Genomic DNA, 22,688 nt, shown 5'->3' on the forward strand with positions numbered 1-22,688 from the left:
AAAGGACTACATACAGCATCTTCAAAACTACTTCCAATTACACTAGTCATAAAGGACTACATACAGCATCTTCAAAACTACTTTCAACTGCACTAGTCATAAAGGACTACATACAGCATCTTCAAAACTACTTCCAATTACACCAGTCATAAAGGACTACATACAGCATCTTCAAAACTACTTTCAACTGTACTAGTCATAAAGGACTACATACAGCATCTTCAAAACTACTTCCAATTACACCAGTCATAAAGGACTACATACAGCATCTTCAAAACTACTTTCAACTGCACTAGTCATAAAGGACTACATACAGCATCTTCAAAACTACTTCCAATTACACTAGTCATAAAGGACTACATACAGCATCTTCAAAACTACTTCCAATTACACTAGTCATAAAGGACTACATACAGCATCTTCAAAACTACTTCCAATTACACTAGTCATAAAGGACTACATACAGCATCTTCAAAACTACTTTCAACTGCACTAGTCATAAAGGACTACATACAGCATCTTCAAAACTACTTTCAACTGCACTAGTCATAAAGGACTACATACAGCATCTTCAAAACTACTTCCAATTACACTAGTCATAAAGGACTACATACAGCATCTTCAAAACTACTTCCAACTGCACTAGTCATAAAGGACTACATACAGCATCTTCAAAACTACTTCCAATTACACTAGTCATAAAGGACTACATACAGCATCTTCAAAACTACTTTCAACTGCACTAGTCATAAAGGACTACATACAGCATCTTCAAAACTACTTCCAATTACACCAGTCATAAAGGACTACATACAGCATCTTCAAAACTACTTTCAACTGCACTAGTCATAAAGGACTACATACAGCATCTTCAAAACTACTTCCAATTACCCTAGTCATAAAGGACTACATACAGCATCTTCAAAACTACTTTCAACTGCACTAGTCATAAAGGACTACATACAGCATCTTCAAAACTACTTCCAATTACACTAGTCATAAAGGACTACATACAGCATCTTCAAAACTACTTTCAACTGCACTAGTCATAAAGGACTACATACAGCATCTTCAAAACTACTTCCAATTACACTAGTCATAAAGGACTACATACAGCATCTTCAAAACTACTTTCAACTGCACTAGTCATAAAGGACTACATACAGCATCTTCAAAACTACTTCCAATTACACCAGTCATAAAGGACTACATACAGCATCTTCAAAACTACTTTCAACTGTACTAGTCATAAAGGACTACATACAGCATCTTCAAAACTACTTCCAATTACACCAGTCATAAAGGACTACATACAGCATCTTCAAAACTACTTTCAACTGCACTAGTCATAAAGGACTACATACAGCATCTTCAAAACTACTTCCAATTACACTAGTCATAAAGGACTACATACAGCATCTTCAAAACTACTTTCAACTGCACTAGTCATAAAGGACTACATACAGCATCTTCAAAACTACTTCCAATTACACCAGTCATAAAGGACTACATACAGCATCTTCAAAACTACTTTCAACTGTACTAGTCATAAAGGACTACATACAGCATCTTCAAAACTACTTCCAATTACACCAGTCATAAAGGACTACATACAGCATCTTCAAAACTACTTTCAACTGCACTAGTCATAAAGGACTACATACAGCATCTTCAAAACTACTTCCAATTACACTAGTCATAAAGGACTACATACAGCATCTTCAAAACTACTTCCAATTACACTAGTCATAAAGGACTACATACAGCATCTTCAAAACTACTTCCAATTACACTAGTCATAAAGGACTACATACAGCATCTTCAAAACTACTTTCAACTGCACTAGTCATAAAGGACTACATACAGCATCTTCAAAACTACTTTCAACTGCACTAGTCATAAAGGACTACATACAGCATCTTCAAAACTACTTCCAATTACACTAGTCATAAAGGACTACATACAGCATCTTCAAAACTACTTTCAACTGCACTAGTCATAAAGGACTACATACAGCATCTTCAAAACTACTTCCAATTACACTAGTCATAAAGGACTACATACAGCATCTTCAAAACTACTTCCAATTACACTAGTCATAAAGGACTACATACAGCATCTTCAAAACTACTTCCAATTACACTAGTCATAAAGGACTACATACAGCATCTTCAAAACTACTTTCAACTGCACTAGTCATAAAGGACTACATACAGCATCTTCAAAACTACTTTCAACTGCACTAGTCATAAAGGACTACATACAGCATCTTCAAAACTACTTCCAATTACACTAGTCATAAAGGACTACATACAGCATCTTCAAAACTACTTTCAACTGCACTAGTCATAAAGGACTACATACAGCATCTCCAAAACTACTTCCAATTACACTAGTCATAAAGGACTACATACAGCATCTTCAAAACTACTTTCAACTGCACTAGTCATAAAGGACTACATACAGCATCTTCAAAACTACTTCCAACTGCACTAGTCATAAAGGACTAAATACAGCATCTTCAAAACTACTTCCAATTACACCAGTCATAAAGGACTACATACAGCATCTTCAAAACTACTTCCAACTGCACTAGTCATAAAGGACTACATACAGTATCTCCAAAACTACTTCCAATTACACTAGTCATAAAGGACTACATACAGCATCTTCAAAACTACTTCCAACTGCACTAGTCATAAAAGACTACATACAGCATCTTCAAAACTACTTCCAACTGCACTAGTCATAAAGGACTACATACAGCATCTTCAAAACTACTTCCAACTGCACTAGTCATAAAGGACTACATACAGCATCTTCAAAACTACTTCCAACTGCACCAGTCATAAAGGACTACATACAGCGTCTTCAAAACTACTTCCAATTGTACTAGTCATAAAGGACTACATACAGCATCTTCCAACTGCACTAGTCATAAAGGACTACATACAGCATCTTCCAACTGCACTAGTCATAAAGGACTACATACAGCATCTTCAAAACTACGTCCAACTGCACTAGTCATAAAGGACTACATACAGCATCTTCAAAACTACTTCCAACTGCACTAGTCATAAAGGACTACATACAGCATCTTCAAAACTACTTCCAATTACACTAGGACTACATACAACATGGGCATGAGCTACACAAATACTTAACCTAATTTAGTAAAACATGAAATGTATGTTGCAGTGACCTTCTTTAGTTGTAACAAAGATGCAGTTTGATATAGCTTATCACACGAAAAATATTAAAAAAACTGACTCCTGTAACCTTTCACTTTTTGACCTACAAACTGGTAGTTATATTTATGGAGACTTCTTTTTACATGTATCACACACAATACAAAATAATAAAACACACGTTAAAATCTACTCACCTGGTGAGGAGATCTGGGGACTAAGAGCCCCAGGTGTGTCTGTACTTTGCTGTGGTAAGGCCCTCTTCATTAACCTGCCCCAGGTGGCCACGTTGATATTCATTTGGCCAGGGCGGAGGAAGTTTTTACCTGTATGATGGAAAGAAACCAAAACCATAAATGGCTGCAGTACTTATCTATATGAAAATAATAAAATCTATTTTTAACTATGCACCAAGACTTAGTAAATAAAGTAACTCTGACTAGGATTTTTGTGTCGAGGTATAAACCCCTGCCTTGTTTCTTTTCCTCGTCAATTTCTTTTTCAATATAATGATTCAATTTTATTCAAGCATATTATGGACTTGCTTGACATGCAAACAAGGATGCAAGCTTTGTCATTATGATAATAAAGTCTGTCATGCTATATTATGATGCCATGAAACCGTCACATGATGACCACAAACAGCTCAAGATTGTCACATGATGTCCTGACACAAATGGACTAGCACATGATAACTTCGGACAAAATGACCAATACTGTTGCATGATGTCCTGACACAAATGGACTAGCACATGATAACTTCAGACAAAATGATCAATACTGTCATATGATGACCTAAGGTAACCAGACTGATACTGTCACATGATGACCTCAGTCAACCAGGTCAAAAGTGTCACATGATGACCTCAGTCAACCAGGTCAAGAGTGTCACATGATGACCTCAGTCAACCAGGTCAAGAGTGTCACATGATGACCTCAGTCAACCAGGTCAAGAATGTCACATGATGACCTCAGTCAACCAGGTCAAGAGTGTCAAATGATGACCTCAGTCAACCAGGTCAAGAGTGTCAAATGATGACCTCAGTCAACCAGGTCAAGAGTGTCACATGATGACCTCATTCAATCAGATCTAGACTGTCACATGATGACCTCAGTCAACCAAATAAAGACTATCACATGATGTGTGTGATTTGGATTTTTAATATAGTTTTAACAATTTTCCAGTCATATCACTATGATGTCTGCAGTGTGGCAGTTTATAGTGATGTCTTGCACTGGGGCATCATGCCACAGACATGTAGCATGATGTCCCACCCAGTCACATTATCCTGACACCAGGTCAACCAGTCCTAATACTAACCTCTTTGCTGAGCGCCATGCAAGGTGGCTGTTAGTACCATTTTTGTAAGTCTTTGGTATGACTCGGCCAGGTTCTAACCCTGGACCTCACAAATCCAAGGTGGATGCTCAAACCACTTAGACCACTGTAGCGGTTATCACATGATGATCTCAGTTGTCCAAAACAAGACTGTCACATAATGACCTCAAAAAACCAAATCAATACAAAGTACTGAGAAAACTGATGACATGGGGATTCCCCATAACTTCATACTCTCAACCATAGCCTCAGCGCCGGATTTAGCGATAAGCTAATAAGCTTCAGTTTCGGGCCTCACAGTCTGAACTCAGTCTGAAGGGGCCTCTCAAATTTATTTTATACCAAAAACGGCCTCTAGAGCTTCCCATAGGATAGGGCCCCACTATGTCTAAATCCAGCACTGCATAGCCTAGATTTCTGAGAAATTATCTGTACCAAAGTACAGTGAAATCACGGCAGTAAACGGCTGCCTTAAATTTTCTGTACAAAATACAGTGAAATCATGATAGTAAATGGCTACCTTAAAGTTTCTCTACAAATGTTCAGTGAAATCATGGCAGTAAATGGTTGCAATAAATTTTCTGTACAAAAGTATAGAGAAATCATGGCAGTAAAAGACCGTCTTAAATTTTCTGTACAAAATTACCGTGAAATCATGGCAGTAAATGGCTGCCTTAAATTTTCTGCACAAAAGTACAGTGAGATCATGGCAGTATGAGTGTGATTTGGATTTTTAACGTAGCTTTAACAAATTTTCAGACATACTGCTATGATGTCTGCAGTGTGGCAGTTTATAGTGATGTCTAGCACTGGGGCATTATGCTGCAGACATGATGTCCCACCCAGTCACATTATCCTGACACCAGGTCAACCAGTCCTAGCACTAACCTCTTAATGTTGAGCACCAAGTGAGGCAGATGTTAGTACCATTTTTATAAGTCTTTGGTATGACTTGGCCAGGGACTGAACCCACGACATCCCGCATCCGAGGTAGATGCTCTAACCACTAGGCCACCGGAGATCTTTACTCCAGAAAATACTCTTGTGATTTTGTAAAACTTTTGCATGCAAGAAATTAATTTTAGAGTTGAAGCCAAAGTCAAGATTTTTTTTACAATAAAGAAGTATGAATAATATCAAGCAAATGTTGTCATTTCTTCTGAAAATCTGGGAAAACATATACATTTCTAGGCACACATTTTCAACAATTAGATAATGTTTTCATTACGTTTTTCAAAATGTATTCAGTGTTATCACAAGTGTCAGTTTCTTTTTTACTTGAGATGGGACTTGTTCTTTGAAATCTGGTCAAGCATATACTTCTCCATGTCGAGAAATAAATGATCATTATTTCACTGAAGTCAAGCTCAACAAGCTCTTTTTGCGTCACTGAACACATCAAGGCTGTTTCCATGCCTGTGTTTTCACAAGGCAGCAAATACCGACAGTCTAATCTCAAGTTGATCCATTCATGTGCATCAAAATTAAATCCTTAAGAGTCATTGTTGTTGTAGATATTTGTCATTGCTTGATTTAATTTCTTTACTCTGCCATTCAAAGCAGAAGCTGAAATCAAATTGCATCAACACCATGCAAATGCCATTGCATCAATACTATGACAACCATTTCATCAACATCCTGTGACTGCCATTGCATCAACACCATGTGACAACCACTGCATCAACTCCATGTGACAACCACTGCATCAACTCCATGTGACAACCACTGCATCAACACCATGTGACAACCACTGCATCAACTCCATGTGACAACCACTGCATCAACTCCATGTGACAACCACTGCATCAACTCCATGTGACTGCCACTGCATCAACACCATGTAACTGCAACTGCATCAACAAAATGTGACAACCATTGCATCAACTCCATGTGACAACAACTGCATCAACTCCATGTGACTGCCACTGCATCAACACCATGTAACTGCAATTGCATCAACAAAATGTGACAACCACTGCAGTGCTTTTAAGTTTAAACTGCAGTGAGAAACAATATCACTATATTCTTTCAAAAACAGACGAATCTACTTCAGCATGGGAAAATGAAATCATAAATTTAAACTTCTTGTAATACTTAATGGACATACCTTTATGTTTTGGGAATATCTTTCTTTGTCTCTGCAGCTTTGGTCTCCGTGAAAATGTAGGGTTTAAGAAAGTAATCTGAAAAAAATGGAAAAAAATGATTGAAATGATTGTATCCTGTGCATAACAGTTCATCTGGGAGATGGAAAGACAAACTCAAAGCATCATTCAGCAAGAAGTGTAAAAAACCCAACACATTTGCAAGACTGATTTAACTATAAAACATGCACACCAGTCCAAGATCAACAAAGCAAAATAAATCAGACAGTAAAATCTGTCACAAAACAATCCTTTAAATGTTGGCCATATTACACACATCCACTGAATGCTGGCTCTGTACAATGTGTCATGAAAATGTTTCAATACACTGATGCAGGGTTATGTCTAGGATACCATGGACAGGGGGCACTGTATCTCTCTGTTCTCCAAATTTGATGAACAAAATTTTCAAAGGGACAAAGAAAAATATACTAGATTGTGCTTAAGGCATTAAGAATAAAAACACGATGCCCAAGTGGGCCTGATATCATTCCTCTAACTTATATAATTAAACAGTTGACCATTTCAGCAAGCACACTTATGTGGTAGTACAAGAACACATGCAATGTCAACTGGCTGCCAAACCTTACAATTCTTTCTCAAGATAATGGCACTATTTCTTGCTCATAAATGAAGTCATCCACGATGTTTATGATTATAATCCCAACATAAATATATAACTTAATGAGTGGTAATCCCAGTCATTCTGAAGCAAGATCACCTCCTTAATATCTTCCATATCATAACTGAAACAGTCCAAGATCATGATGATCGAGGCACATATTCCAAATCTGAACAAAATAACACCACTTATATAGCTTCCCGAGTGGAAACAAGATCAACCAATCAGATGCATGATTACATCATCAACGTGTAGATCTCATTATCAAACCCATCCAGGATCTTAACGATAGAACCCAATATTTCAGGCTTGATCAAAACTGGATCAGAAATATGGGTTCCCAAGTGGAAACAATTTCCGCCAATCATATGCAAGATCAAGTCATTAATCTGTGTAGATGTTGCTTACTATTCAATCATTTCAACATTTTGAAGATATGAATCGATATGGCAAATCTCATCCAAATTAGATCAAAAATATGGTTTCCAGAGAGGTAACAAGCCAATCAGAACGCAAAAGCACCTCAATAGTAGGCAAAGATCTCACTAATTATCAAAATCACATAAAATCTTAATCATAAAAGCATATACAGTAGAAACCTGCTATAACGCAATAATTGGGGACCCAAAAATTAGATCATGTTAATAGCAGGGTCGAATTAATGCGGGGTTTTACAGTATTTTACTTTTTTCAGAGAACAACACATTGGCACACATACATTTATTCATGTCTAATGTATATCATTAATAGGGTATCAACACCATTTACTATCGTGCCTTTGTGGAATGCATTTCATCCATAATGCATGTTGATAAATTCAAAAATTGCACACACATTTAAAATATTCAATATTTTGTCACAGATCATTGTGTTGGAATTCAATGTCTAATATATAGCACGAACAGAGTATTAACACCGTTTACTTACTGTCTGATATCATACTGTCGTGGCATACAGTTAATCCATAATACATGTAATTCCATTGCAAAAACTGCATACATATATAAACTAGTCAGTAATTTTGTCACAGATAATTATGTGTCTGAATTCAATGGGAAAAATTAACAGCAAAATTAGGTTAAGAAAGATGAAGCACATGCACGGTTCTTTACGTTTCAGGGTTATGAATGGTGTCTGTGCACATTTCATACTGCTAAAATTTTCTCATATGCATTTATGTGTACCTTTATCCATTGTAAATTCCAAATAATAAACACTTTTATGCCTATTCATGTGAACAACTACAGCAAGAATAATTAACAAACAATACATGCTTTCAGCGTGCATATAACTTTTACTTCAGATTTTGTGAATATCGAAAGAAACATGTGAAAAATACTTTTATAAAGATTTTTAAGATGAATGCATGTACAATTTCACAACCTTTCAATTTCCAGCTAATAAAGTGGACATTATTTACTGGACAACTGATTGCATCTAATAACACCGCCAAGCCCAGCAAACATGTTGGAGGCTTTTGTTTTTTGACGTTTATTAAATTATGAGAACCTTTTATCAACCAACGCTTTGTTTGCTGCTTGGTTGTGTATGCAGTTAAAGAAGAAACACATGTCGGCTATTGTTTGAGCAACGATTGTATACAGAATTAATTAAAGACAATCACAAAGACAACTTACTGGCTTTACTCATGGATCAGTAATAAGTAACATTTCCGATAATGTTTATTTTGGCATAACACTTCAAGAACCTGGTGAAATTGTCAAATTTGAGAAGCCATGCCACGATCGTATTATATTCAAATTCATATGCAAACTCTTCCCCCAAATGATAATAAACATTTTGCACACTATTTCTTATACTTTAATATTTTTCCGGGTACAAGAAAAATACATGTACATGTATTTAAAATGTCAGGAACCACACCACAATTGTATTATATTCAACTTCATACATGATCTATTCCCAAAAATACTAATAAATTTTTTTAATACACTATTTCACATACATTTTTAAAAAAATCTGGGTACGAGAAAAATACACGTACATGTATTTAAAATTTCAGGAACCATGCCACAATCGTATTATATTCAAATTCATACACGATCTCTTCCCAAAAATGATAATAAATTTTTTATACACTATTTCACATACTTTAAAAAAAATATTTTTCTGGGGATGAGAAAAATACATGTACATGTAATTAAAATTTCAGGAACCACACCACGATCATATAATAATCGAATTCATACACGATCTCTTCTCCAATATGATAATAAATTTTCTGTACACTATTTCATGTACTTTAAAGAAAATTTTTTTTTTATGTGCGAATGAATATATGAAATTTCTGGAGCCATGCCACATTCATGTTATATTTGAATTCGTGTTATTGTGGGGCACGTTATAGCAGGGTCACACTGTATATGTATATGTAAAATGAATACCTGTGTACAGCATGAATAGCTACATTAAGGGTCTATCTTGTTTCAAATTTTTAGATTTCAAGTTAACATTACCTGATCACAGAACCTACCTACTGAATTCGCGTTATCATGGGGCGCATTATAGCGGGGTCACACTGTTTATGTAAAATGAATACCTGTGTACAGCATGCATAACTAAATTAAGGGTCTATCTTGTTTCAAATTTTTAGATTTCAAGTTAACATTACCTGATCACAGAACCTACCTACTTACAAATGATATAATGCAGACCCAAGCAAAGACTATTTACATGTCATACAAGGAAAATACAGAAACTCAGCAATGTGTTAGTTTTAACAACCTCAACAAAAAGAATCCTGTGAGGTTCTAGGTGTTAGTTGTACCAACCTCAGCAAAAAGAATCCCTTGAGGTTCTAGGTGTTAGCTGTACTAACCTCAGTAAAAAGAATCCCTTGAGGTTCTAGGTGTTAGTTGTACTAACCTCAGCAAAAAGAATCCCTTGAGGTTCTAGGTGAATGGCTATGCCATGCCTCTGATTGTCCAGAAAATCTTCTAATTTTAAGAACTTGACTGCACACATTTGCCGCCAGTCTCTCCAGTAGATGGAAAGCTCCAACTCTCGACTCTGAAAACATTATGATACATTATACATGATACTGAATATTCAACACCATACATGAAACTGAATATTCAACACCATACATGAAACTGAATATTCAACACCTTACATGAAACTGAATATTCAACACCATACATGATACTGAATATTCAACACCATACATGATACTGAATATTCAACACCATACATGATGCTGAATATTCAACACCATACATGAAACTGAATATTCAACACCATACATGATACTTAAGTCAACACCATACATGATACTGAAAATTCAACACTATACAGGATGCTGAATATTCAACACCATACATGATCCTGAAAAATCAACACCATACATGATACTGAAAATTCAACACCATACATGATACTGAAAATTCAACACCACACATGATGCTGAATATTCAACACCATACATAATGCTGAATATTCAACACTGTACATTATCCTGAAAAGTCAACACCATACATGATATTGAAAATTCAACACCATACACGATGCTGAATATTCAACACCATACATGATACTGAATATTCAACACCATACATGATGCTGAATATTCAACACTGTACATGATCCTGAAAAGTCAACACCATACATGATATTGAAAATTCAACACCATACATGATGCTGAATATTCAATACCATACGTGATGCTGAATATTCAACACCATACATGATGCTGAATATTCAACACTGTACATGATACTGATAATTCAACATTTTACACAAATACTGAATATTCCTCACAGTACAAGGTACTGAATATTCAACACTGTACATGATACTCAATATTCAACATTGTACATGATACTGAATACACGATACTGAATATTCAAAGATATCAGAACAATTTCTAAAGTACAAGAAACAATTTTTAATGCACATCACAAAACAATTTAAGTAGTCAGTCTATTTTTCTTCTTTAAACATAGTATATAATTTCAGACTGTTAAATTATGTTCATTGGGTATAAAATATTTAAGTTATTTTCACATAATCAGCAGCAAATAAACAAATAGTTCTGACTGAACAGTGACCCCTCACTAAAAAGCCCCCCTGTATAATGCTGTTCTTCCTACAACCTTGATATTGTCATAAGCTCCATGAAATAGGCCAACTTAGCTTTCTTATTGCAAATGAATTTCTGTATCCATTGTTTATAAATCCATTTGCCTGACTCCAGGGATAAACTCACATCTGGCTAGGGCAAGTTCAAATTTCTAAGGTACCTTTGCCCAGGGCAAGTCCAAAAAACTGAGAAATTGATAGGTCATGTTCAGTTTCTGATGCTTTGTGTTTTGTATGCTTTATACTCTGCAATCTTGCTCTCAGTAAATCTATCAGTACATCTATCAGTAAATCTATCAGTACCATTACTTCATGTCTGTATGCACCACATACTTTAATTACAAGTTCATCTAAGGAGTGTGGTCATACTCTGTATTTATGTATCACATACTTTAATAACAAGTTCATCTGAGTGTGGCCACACTCTGTATGCACCACATACTTTAATAACAAGTTCATCTAAGGAGTGTGGCCACACTCTGTATGTATGTACCACATACTTTAATAGCAAGTTCATCTAAGGAGTGTGGCCACACTCTGTATGTATGTACCACATACTTTAATTACAAATTCATCTAAGGCATGTGGCCACACTCTGTCTGTATGTACCACATACTTTAATTACAAATTCATCTAAGGAGTGAGGCCACACTCTGTATGTATGTACTACATACTTTAATTAAAAGTTCATCTAAGGAGTGTGGCCACACTCTGTCTGTATGAACCACATACTTTAATTACAAGTTCATCTAAGGAGTGTGGCCACACTCTGTCTGTATGAACCACATACTTTAATTACAAATTCATCTAAGGAGTGTGGCCACACTCTGTATGTACCACATACTTTAATTACAAATTTGTCTAAGGAGTGAGGCCACACTCTGTATGTATGTACTACATACTTTAATTAAAAGTTCATCTAAGGAGTGTGGCCACACTCTGTATGTATGTACCACATACTTTAATTACAAGTTCATCTAAGGAGTGTGGCCACACTCTGTCTGTATGAACCACATACTTTAATTACAAATTCATCTAAGGAGTGTGGCCACACTCTGAAGTCAAATATTTTAAAGTGAGTCTGTGGAGGCTCAGCAAGATCCTGAAATCCGTCCAATATCTGATGACTCACTGATGGAAGCTTTGAATGTCAGTGTCATCAGTGAAGGCCTTTGATAATGGACCCTTCAGTCTGACGTCTTGATACTGTCAAGTTTCTGAGTCAAACTAATCATAGAATTCAGACAAACAATCACCAGTTGTCACTCTCATGGCATGCAGATGTGTGTACCATGTGTTAACGGCCTCACTCACTTAAAAAATCAGATATCATTTGTCTGCAACGGATGACTACTTGAAATTACATGCCTGAGGACATCAAGCATTAAGTGCATGCATTTTACAAATTTAACCTTAGTAAGATCATCAACACGTTTCTTAGCCTGTCCACATTATGTGTGAGTCTCTAGAACCTGTCCCAAATGTACGACTATTGGCTTCAAGTCCATATGAATTCTATTTACATAGAACCTGTCCCAAATGTACGACTATTGGCTTCAAGTCCATATGAATTTTATTTACATAGAACCTGTCCCAAATGTACGACTATTGGCTTCAAGTCCATATGAATTCTATTTACATAGAACCTGTCCCAAATGTATGACTACTGACTTCAAGTCCATATGAATTCTATTTACAGCCCTTCTTTTGCTGGCTACCCATTAACTGACTTGACGTCAGAGTACATGATCAATTCACTTGCTAAGATTTCTGAAATCCTCTGCAAATCTGTATGCCTTTTAGGACTGAGGTAATAAAATTTATATAATCTGCTCCAGCCCCTACACACACTCCTCTGCCTTTGCTGGGAACAGGGATACATCCCACAGGACATGTGTGACGCCAACATCGTCACTTTGTACAAAAACAAAGGAGACCGTAGCGACTGCAACAATTATCGGGGCATCTCCCTCCTCAGCATTGTTGGAAAGGTTTTCGCCTGTGTTGCCTTGGCGCGCTTGCAGATCCTAGCCTCCCGCGTCTACCCAGAGTCCCAGTGTGGATTTCGAGCTGGCAGGTCAACTGTAGACATGATCTTCTCACTACATCAGCTGCAGGAGAAGTGTCGCGAGCAGCAGATGCCCCTCTACATTGCCTTCATAGACCTGACGAAGGCATTTGACCTGGTTAGTCGGAGTGGACTCTTCAGACTCCTGCAGAAGATCGGCTGCCCCCCACGTCTGCTTGCTATCATCATGTCGTTCCATGAGAACATGCACAGCACAGTGTGCTTCAATGGCGCAAAATCTGAAGCATTCCCAGTCATCAGTGGAGTCAAACAAGGCTGTGTCCTTGCGCTGACGCTCTTTGCCACCTTCTTCTCCATGCTTCTCCAGTACGCATTCAAGGACTGCAGCGAGGGAGTGTACATCCATACCAGGGCTGACGGCAAGCTGTTCAACATCGCCCGTCTCCGTCCTAAGACTAAAGTCACAGAGGTACTCATCTGTGAATTGCTCTTCGCCGACGATGCAGCCTTGACACCACACATGGAAGATGGACTGCAGCAGCTGGTATGCCGCCTCTTCCATGCTTGTAAGGAATTTGGACTGACATCAGTTTGAAGAAAACGAATGTCATGGCGCAGGATGCAGACTCCCCTCCCTCTGTCACCATCGATAGGTACAACTTGGAAGTTGTCGAGAACTTCACATACCTCGGGTTTAACATCTCCAGCTCACTCTCCATTGATTCTGAGGTGAACGGCAGGATTGCCAAGGCAGCAGCAGTGATGGCCAGACTTAACCAGAGAGTCTGGAACAACCCCAACCTCACAGAGAAGACCAAACTGCGTGTTTACCAAGCCTGCGTACTCAGCTCACTTCTCTACAGCAGCGAAACATGGACCACCTATGCAAGACACGAGAGGAAACTCAACAGCTTCCACCTGAGATGTCTGCGGCGCATTCTGCACATCCAGTGGCAGGACAAAGTACCCAACACAGAGATTCTAGAACGCGCCAAAATTAACAGCATGTTCTCCATTCTCAGTGAGAGGCGCCTTCGCTGGCTTGGCCATGTCAAAAGAATGGACCCAGGTCGCATTCCCAAGGACCTGTTATATGGGGAGTTAGCAGAAGGTGCACAACCAACTGGACAACCACATCTGCGCTACAAAGATGTTTGCAAGAAGGATATTAAGACGGCAAACATCAATGTCAACGACTGGGAGAGCTGTGCAAACAACCGTTCCAGCTGGCGCCTAGCTGTCAGGCAGGGAGTTCAAAACACAGAGGAAGAGAGAAGAATAAAACAAGCTGAAAAGAGAGCTAGAAAGAAGGATAGACAAAAGCTTACTTTGGAGCTACGCCATCGTCTCCCGTAGACGGACGGATGCCAAGAAGAGAATCTTTTGATTGTCTGTTCAACTTCAAAGTGCCCAAGGTAAGGACATTTCTTGGCAGCATCCAAAACATGAATCACCAACCAATGTGCTATAATGTGTTATAACAACAGGATTATTAATTGTGTCTGAAAGCATATAGCTGCCAACCCCATAGAACAAAAATACTGACTGCTTATGACAAAAATACTGATTTTCAGGAACAAATATTGATTTTTATAACTTTAATGTATATGTAACTATTTACAAGATCTAAAACCATCAGGACTAGAACTTACTTATTTCATTTCAAAGATGCACCCTGTTCCATTTGGATGCCAATTCAGAAGGTGCAAGAGTGCGACACATTCACACTCAGACCCTGGCTGTTTATAGAAGCTTTTTCCACACCTTATTTTTTCAATCATTATTGATTCCACTGATTATCTGAATTCTGTGACATTTTTTTTTACTGAACTGTTTGCAATCTAGGACATGAGTAATCATTTGTGATTTGAATGTCTGGAAAAAGTGTGCAGAATCAATTGCCAGCAACATTAGCAATTTAAAAAGGAAGTTTCATTTCTAGAAGACATTTATTAAAATAAGCTTCTGATCTAATTACATCAAGGTTCTCTATGGCAGGCTGTGTTGCTGACGACAAAACTGCAAGCTTTTGTGCGTTTTTTGTCATGAGTGCCTCCATGTCCAACAGCGAAATTGCAATTACATAATTTGCTAAACTGAAAGTTTTGTCCTTCCCTAGATTGTTTGACAAATCTAAATATGGCGGCATAATTGTCCTTCCAGTTCTGTTTTCTTTTCTTTGCTGGAGAAAATTCCAACTCTTCTGCTTTGCTTTTAGACATGACTATTAGTTGAATATTATGAAAATGAGATACAGCAATGGCGGCAATCACACGTTCTCATTATCAAGAAAATTAAAAGTATCCATCAATGAAAAGAAGGCTAGGGGTGGGGTGCAACCTGTAACAATGTGTCCCCACCCCCAGCCCTCTATTCATTGATGGGTAATCTTAATTTTCTTTGCATGAGCCCCTGTAGAGGCAACTGCTTTGCGTAATCCAATATGGTGGCTAATGACTGGTAGCCTCGATTATTAATTAACCAACTGTATTTCAGAACTCTATGTCCTTATATGCAATACATTTACTCAGAATGGAACTGGGTATCAGTTCTAAACAGAAAACTGAAAGGAAATTTTTTATTAAAATTTCATTATTAATTTTAAAAAATGGATTTTCAACAAGAAAAATGTACACCTGTATTCAGGTCCAAAATACGGGACTAATATGGGAAATACAGGAAACTTGACAACTATGCTTTTAACAACACTATTCTTTGCTCAAAATGTTTACACTTGTGCCATCCATGTTGACACAAACAAGGTCATAGCTATAATATTTTAATTTATCAGAAGCATCAAAATGTATGTTGAGGTTACAAAGTCCCCTCTTAATTGCAGTAGAATCTTAATTAGAATCTGAGATTTCAAGATGTTCAACACTATGAAGCATTGTTAACTGGACTTTTATGGTCAGGGTCTACAAATCTAATAAGTCAGGGTCTACAAATCTAATAAGCATTGTAACGGGACTTTTATGGTCAGGGTCTACAAATCTAATAAGCATTGTAACGGGACTTTTATGGTCAGGGTCTACAAATCTAATAAGCATTGTAACTGGACTTTTATGGTCAGGGTCTATAAATCTAATAAGCATTGTAACTGGACTTTTATGGTCAGGGTCTACAAATCTAATAAGCATTGTAACGGGACTTTTATGGTCAGTGTCTACAAATCTAATAAGCATTGTAACTGGACTTTTATGGTCAGGGTCTACAAATCTAATAAGCATTGTAACTGGACTTGGTTGTATCCATAGAATTTGTGGTTGGTATCAGTCCCAATCAAAGACTTTCAGCAATAAATTTACACACAGCCTATAATTTACTTGTCCATGGACAAGTAACCTTGCAAAATTTGCTCATCCATATACAAATTCTGCCTCTGACAACACGGAAAATGGATTCTTGTATCCCTACCCATGAATAACAGCAATGTTAAACTATAAGAACAAAGATCAGAATTAAAAAAAGTTGATGTTTACAGACCTTATCTAAATCTACATTGGCTCTATGATCCCAGCATTGCTGACTGCAGGGTTTCCAAGGTGTCTGAAGAACCTGCTGGTTGTCCAGCTTCAATACCATCATTGCCTCATCTGCAAAATAGGTTATATGGTAAAACACAAGAGTTCTTTGGGATCATGCATTATTTCACTTTATAAACTAATGTAGTATCATTTATTTTTGTTTGGCTCAATTTTCGTGGTCTTGTAAAAAAAAAAAAAGGTATTTTCATGGGTACTTAAATTAGTGGTTATGCTGGTCAAAGTTTGCATATTAGTAGGTATTTCATTTCATGGTTTAACCTCTACAAATACCCAAAGTAAAGAATACAAAAGAATAAAACTATGCCGATGCAAACAGCGGTCACTTTAATGTTTAAAACAATACTACCACCTGGATGAGTACAAATTAAAGACCTGGCAAGTTCAATACTTACACTGTGTTTTTGACCAAGCGAATAACATTAGTCGAAGCTGACGCAGCCAACAACACTAAAACAATACTTCCATCTCTATGAGGACAAGTAAAACACCTGTCAAGATTAATCATGTTCGCCATGTTTTCGTTTGAGTGCTCAACATCAAAGGAAGCTGACGCAGCCAACAACACTAGGCCAATCGGTAATTAAAGTACATATGAATGATCTCTTACTTAAACCACTGTCCATCAAGTTGCACCATCAGTACCTTCTGACGATCATGGCGTTAACATGGTGGCTTAAGAGTGGTAAAATTCAACTTAGAACCCCCTCGGTTCTTGGACTTCCTAACCGATCAGAAGCTGCAAACACGGCTCAGGCATTTGCTCACCAGGCAGCTAATGTTTGTGCCTGCCTCTTGTACAGACTGACTTCAACCACTAGACTTGACAGTAAATAGAGTACAAAGAAGAATTAAATCACACTTTAACGAGTGGTATGCTAAACAGGTCATGGACGCCATTACGGAAAAAGATGTTACTGGTGACGATCAGTGCACAGTATTAGCAAACCTTGCTACCTCATTAATCAAGACAGTTCATGCTGAATGGATAATTGCCGCTCATGCGACAATGAGTGAAAAATCGGACCTAATTATCAGTGGTTTTGAGAAAGCTGGACTTGTTTAATTCAGCAATTTGGGGATTATTTACCTGAGAAGCATTTGTGAGTAACATGAGACTTGATTTTCATGATGCTGATACAGTGGCTTTGTCCAAATTTTTTTTGAAGTGTGAACTTGAATACTCTGCTGTAATTAGTGTATATACATAGTGTTTCATTATTAATAGTGTTTCAAGAAATAGTGATAGTATATTATATTGTTCTTTTGGATTAAAAATGCATGCATTAAAAATTCAACAACAGTTGTACTCGAATGAAGTATCAATTTGAATAAGTACTAAATTTAATTTTCATATACTGTTATTTTGTATTATTTCTTCTTTCAGTTTCAGTATTACTATTGTTTGAATACCTATTGCTTTTTCCCTATTTTCTCTCTATCCTTACTTACCTAACATATCGATTTAAGGCAGTGAATGTAAAATTACAGCTATCAGATACTTTATCGAACATGTGCATTGAACCAATATAAAATGATTTATAATTCTGGTTTCAAAAGGTTAAAATAAAAAATAAAACAAACATGTACAACGAAAACCACGAAAATTGGTCTCCCACAAAAATTGATGATACTACAGTATACCATGATGTACCCTGTGTACTGAACTCGCACAAAATTTAGAACAATAATCTTGTTTGTGCATTTTAAGCAAACAAACTTATAAATGGATAGATAAACTTTGTAATGTGTTCAAAAAATGAAAGCATTCAGTTCAAAGCTGTCATTGTATTGAACCTACCATAAGCACTGTCCATATTTTATGACAGTGTATTTGATAAATATAAACTCATCTAATGGGACAAGTTCCAGATGTTTCATACATGTTCAAATGTTCACAATGATAGTACTTTAAAACTGCTACATCATTTGTTTAAATACAGACAGGGGTCCCAGGTGATCAAGAGATCTAAGGTGCTCACCTTGACAGAACACATCCCATCTGTTGGCGTGGGTTTGAGTCTTAGTTTGACCAATGTGGTTATGTGAGAAAGCTTGCCAGGAGCTTCCTGTAGGTCCATGATTTTTCCCTGGGGTCTTCCTTCACCAAATATACTCGCCACTATGTTTTGCCAATCACTGACTGAAAAATGGCGTTATACCCCATATAACAACAAAAAAATCGACCAGAGCCAGATAACTAAATGCACCCTGAATGGGTCCTGGTTGCAAAGTCATTTTATGCATTGTAAAAGACATGATTAACATACTGAACATACTGTCTGGTTTCATGCAGTGTTCACAAAACCACCCAAAGAAATAACAAGCTTTTCCCACTATTACCTGCTTTCCTAGAATTTACCAAAAATGTCCTTGCAAGCCAGAAGAATAGAGAAATTTACTTGTCCTGCAGAATCTACACAGCTTGTGGTTTTTGGTGGTTTAACACCATGTTTCAGCATAAAACTGACTATATATGGCAACCAGTATATTCAGGGAGGATGAACCTGGGATGAACCACTGACCCATGGGTTTGGTTTTGCAGGTTTTGTATGCCATTTTTCAGCACACAATAGGCTTCACATGGCAGCCAGTTAAGTGAAAGGAAGAATGGACCCATGGGAAGTTATTGGCAAACTTTCTCTAGTACCTATGTCGATGTAGCTGACTCCAATTCATACAGGTGTAAATGCAAATGCTACTGACCACTTGGCCACTTGACCACCTAGGACCGCCAAATCTACACAAGTCCTTATCATAACAATAACAATAATACATATAGTTAGGATGGATCACCAAATAACACAAGTAATAATGCATATCACAATCAAATAAAATGACACAGCATGTAAAGGAATACAGTCATAAAAATATGTGATACACCAAGGATGATGCATGAAAGTTCACTGCCTATCGTGAGGGATCAAAATTTTGGGACATCATATATTTTGCAAATTAAAATATTATATTTAACTAAGCTAATAAATTTACAATTAGGTGTTGAAAACTGAAAAAACTTATTTCAGAATTAAAAATATCAGTAAACAAGCAACCTTCGATGTGATTGGCACTCAGCTGGCTGAAAAGCATTTCCAGTAAACTCAAGACCATTTCTTTCTATTTCAATGGCAAGTGTTGATCAGCCTCTATATTTTTCAGTGATGACAAGATTTTCATATTAGCTGCTGTTTTGGATACATTAATGTCAACTTGGTACATTTTTATCAGGACCAACAAGGCATGATATGAAGTCTTGTGGTGGAAACCCCATGCTGATATGGCTTATGGTGGAAACCCCATGCTGATATAGCTTATGGTGGAAACCACATGCTAATATGGCTTACGGTGGAAACCCCATGCTGATATGGCTTATGGTGGAAACCCCATGCTGATATGGCTTTCCATTTCTCCAGAGGAGCAACAATAAAAAGGTTTTCAAGATGGAAGCCATGGTGGCCATATTCAATATCAGACTGGCACCATTTCTGTTTAGTACCATGCAAAAAGTCTTTTGCTGAAAGTACAATGTTGATATGAACGGCCATCCAGGACAAGTAGTGGTAACTAGATTCAAGATGTATGCAATATTCAATATCAGTCTGGCACCATTTCTATTTAGTTCCAACTAGTCTTTTCATGAAAAAATAGTGAGAAGATTTTCAAGGTGGCCACTGTGGCAGCCATACTGGACATCAGATTGACACCATTTCATTTCAGACCAACTAAGAAAACATTAGAAGTCTTCTTGTGAAAAACCCATATCTGTATAACTTGCCATTGAGGACAAGTAGTGTTAACAAAAATTTTCAATACTGGCCATCAGCCTGGCACCATTTTGATTTTAGTCTAACTGGACATCATAAAGTCTTTAATGAAAATCCCATGTTGATATGACCATCCATTCAGAATGAGTAGCAATAACAAGATTTTCTAGATGGCCACAATGGCAAACATACTGGATATCAGATTGGCACTATTTTCAAAACCCCATGTCAATATGACTTTCCACTGGGTACCAATAACATGAATTTCAAGATGGCTATTGTGGTGGCCATACTGGAAGTCCAAACGGCAATATTTCCATTTAGGACAAACTAGACCATGTGCGTGTAAAGTTTCATGGCAATCCTGTAAATATTTCTACAGAAGTAGCAAAAAAAAAATATATGTTAATGGTCATATGGACAGCTGACAATAGATCATCCCATAAAAAAAAGCTGACCAGTAGAGCTAAAACAATTATCCTTGTGAAATATCAGTAACACATGATGTAACAAAAATAAATTGAATGATCCTACAGACAAAAGTGTGATGGTCCATAATTGTCACAAATCATTGGCTCATGTAAGATGGACAGTGTACGGACAATTAGTCAACTGTTTTACTTAGTCCTCCACTTTTAGCATTCACACACTTTCAAGTTCATATTTCCCTTAGAGACATATAATGACTACAGGACTTTAATTTCTTAAATCAGTCATAAACTACAAGTACAAATCTTGCTTTAGTAAACCAAAATGACTACTCAAAAATAATAATTACAACTGCACAGAAAAACAATGACTGATTCTCCAGAAATTAACTGTAATAAAAGTTGACCAACAAGTAGTCTGGTTTAGAGAGTTTGACATATAAATTCACCTAATAAATCTAACAAAATTGGGAAAGATTTATAGAGCCATATTTTGAAATGTGATAGGACAAATTATAATTGTTCTAGGAAGGAAATGAATCTCCAGGATCTTGGACATCATCCACTCATTCAAATTTTCAAAATGGTCCAATGATAGTGTAAATAAACCCCTACTGGTGACACTTTACTAGCCACATTTAAATTACGAAAAGTACTAGTCTGACAGGAAATTTTTTAGCAAGCAGACTACTGCTAATTTCAAAACATGACCTGCATCTTTCTTTCTCTTCATTAGTGCCATGATTTTTCACCTACTGACAGTCTAAATGACCGGTTTGTCATGCAGGCTGTGTTTGTCACCTACTGACAGTCTGAATGACTGGTTTGTCATGCACACTGTATTTGTCACCTACTGACAGTCTGAATGACTGGTTTGTCATGCACGCTGTGTTTGTCATCTACTGACAGTCTGAATGACTGGTTTGTCATGCACAGTGTGTTTGTCACCTACTGACAGTCTGAATGACTGGTTTGTCATGCACACTGCATTTGTCACCTACTGACAGTCTGAATGACTGGTTGTCATGCACACTGCATTTGTCACCTACTGACAGTCTGAATGACTGGTTTGTCATGCACAATGTTTTTGTCATCTACTGACAGTCTGAATGACTGGTTTGTCATGCACACTGTGTTTGTCACCTACTGACAGTCTGAATGACTGGTTTGTCATGCACACTGTGTTTGTCACCTACTGACAGTCTGAATGACCAGTTTGTCACCTACTGACAGTCTGAATGACTGGTTTGTCATGCACAGTGTGTTTGTCACCTACTGACAGTCTGAATGACTGGTTTGTTATGGACACCTTATTTGTCACCTACTGACAGTGTGAATGACTGGTTTGTCATGCACACTGTGTTTGTCACCTACTGACAGCCTGAATGACTGCTTTGTCATGCACACTGTGTTTGTCAACTACTGACAGTATGAATGACTGGTTTGTCATGCACACTATGTTTGTCACATTGAGAAACAATACTCTTTGCAGCCAGTCAATAATACAGGTACTAGCTTTCTTTTCTACCTA

At 37.1% G+C, this 22,688-nt stretch overlaps 1 protein-coding gene across 3 annotated transcripts in view; it reads right to left on the reverse strand.

Moving 5' to 3' along the window:
* LOC149777695 (serine/threonine-protein kinase N2-like) overlaps positions 1-22,688 on the reverse strand; it is a 130,690-nt gene that overhangs the window by 24,911 nt on the left and 83,091 nt on the right. For all 3 annotated transcript variants that reach the window (XM_089938745.1, XM_089938744.1, XM_089938746.1), the window contains exons 8-11: positions 16,907-17,016; positions 10,180-10,323; positions 6,635-6,710; positions 3,386-3,514 (exon numbers count right to left, since the gene is read on the reverse strand). In XM_089938745.1, the coding sequence (XP_089794871.1) occupies positions 3,386-3,514; positions 6,635-6,710; positions 10,180-10,323; positions 16,907-17,016 (459 nt within the window). The remainder of the gene's footprint in view (positions 1-3,385; positions 3,515-6,634; positions 6,711-10,179; positions 10,324-16,906; positions 17,017-22,688) is intronic.

Source organism: Sinohyriopsis cumingii, chromosome 17 (genome assembly GCF_028554795.1).
Source record: "Sinohyriopsis cumingii isolate HCF-2022 chromosome 17, ASM2855479v2, whole genome shotgun sequence".
NCBI classification, from domain to species: Eukaryota; Metazoa; Mollusca; class Bivalvia; order Unionida; family Unionidae; genus Sinohyriopsis; species Sinohyriopsis cumingii.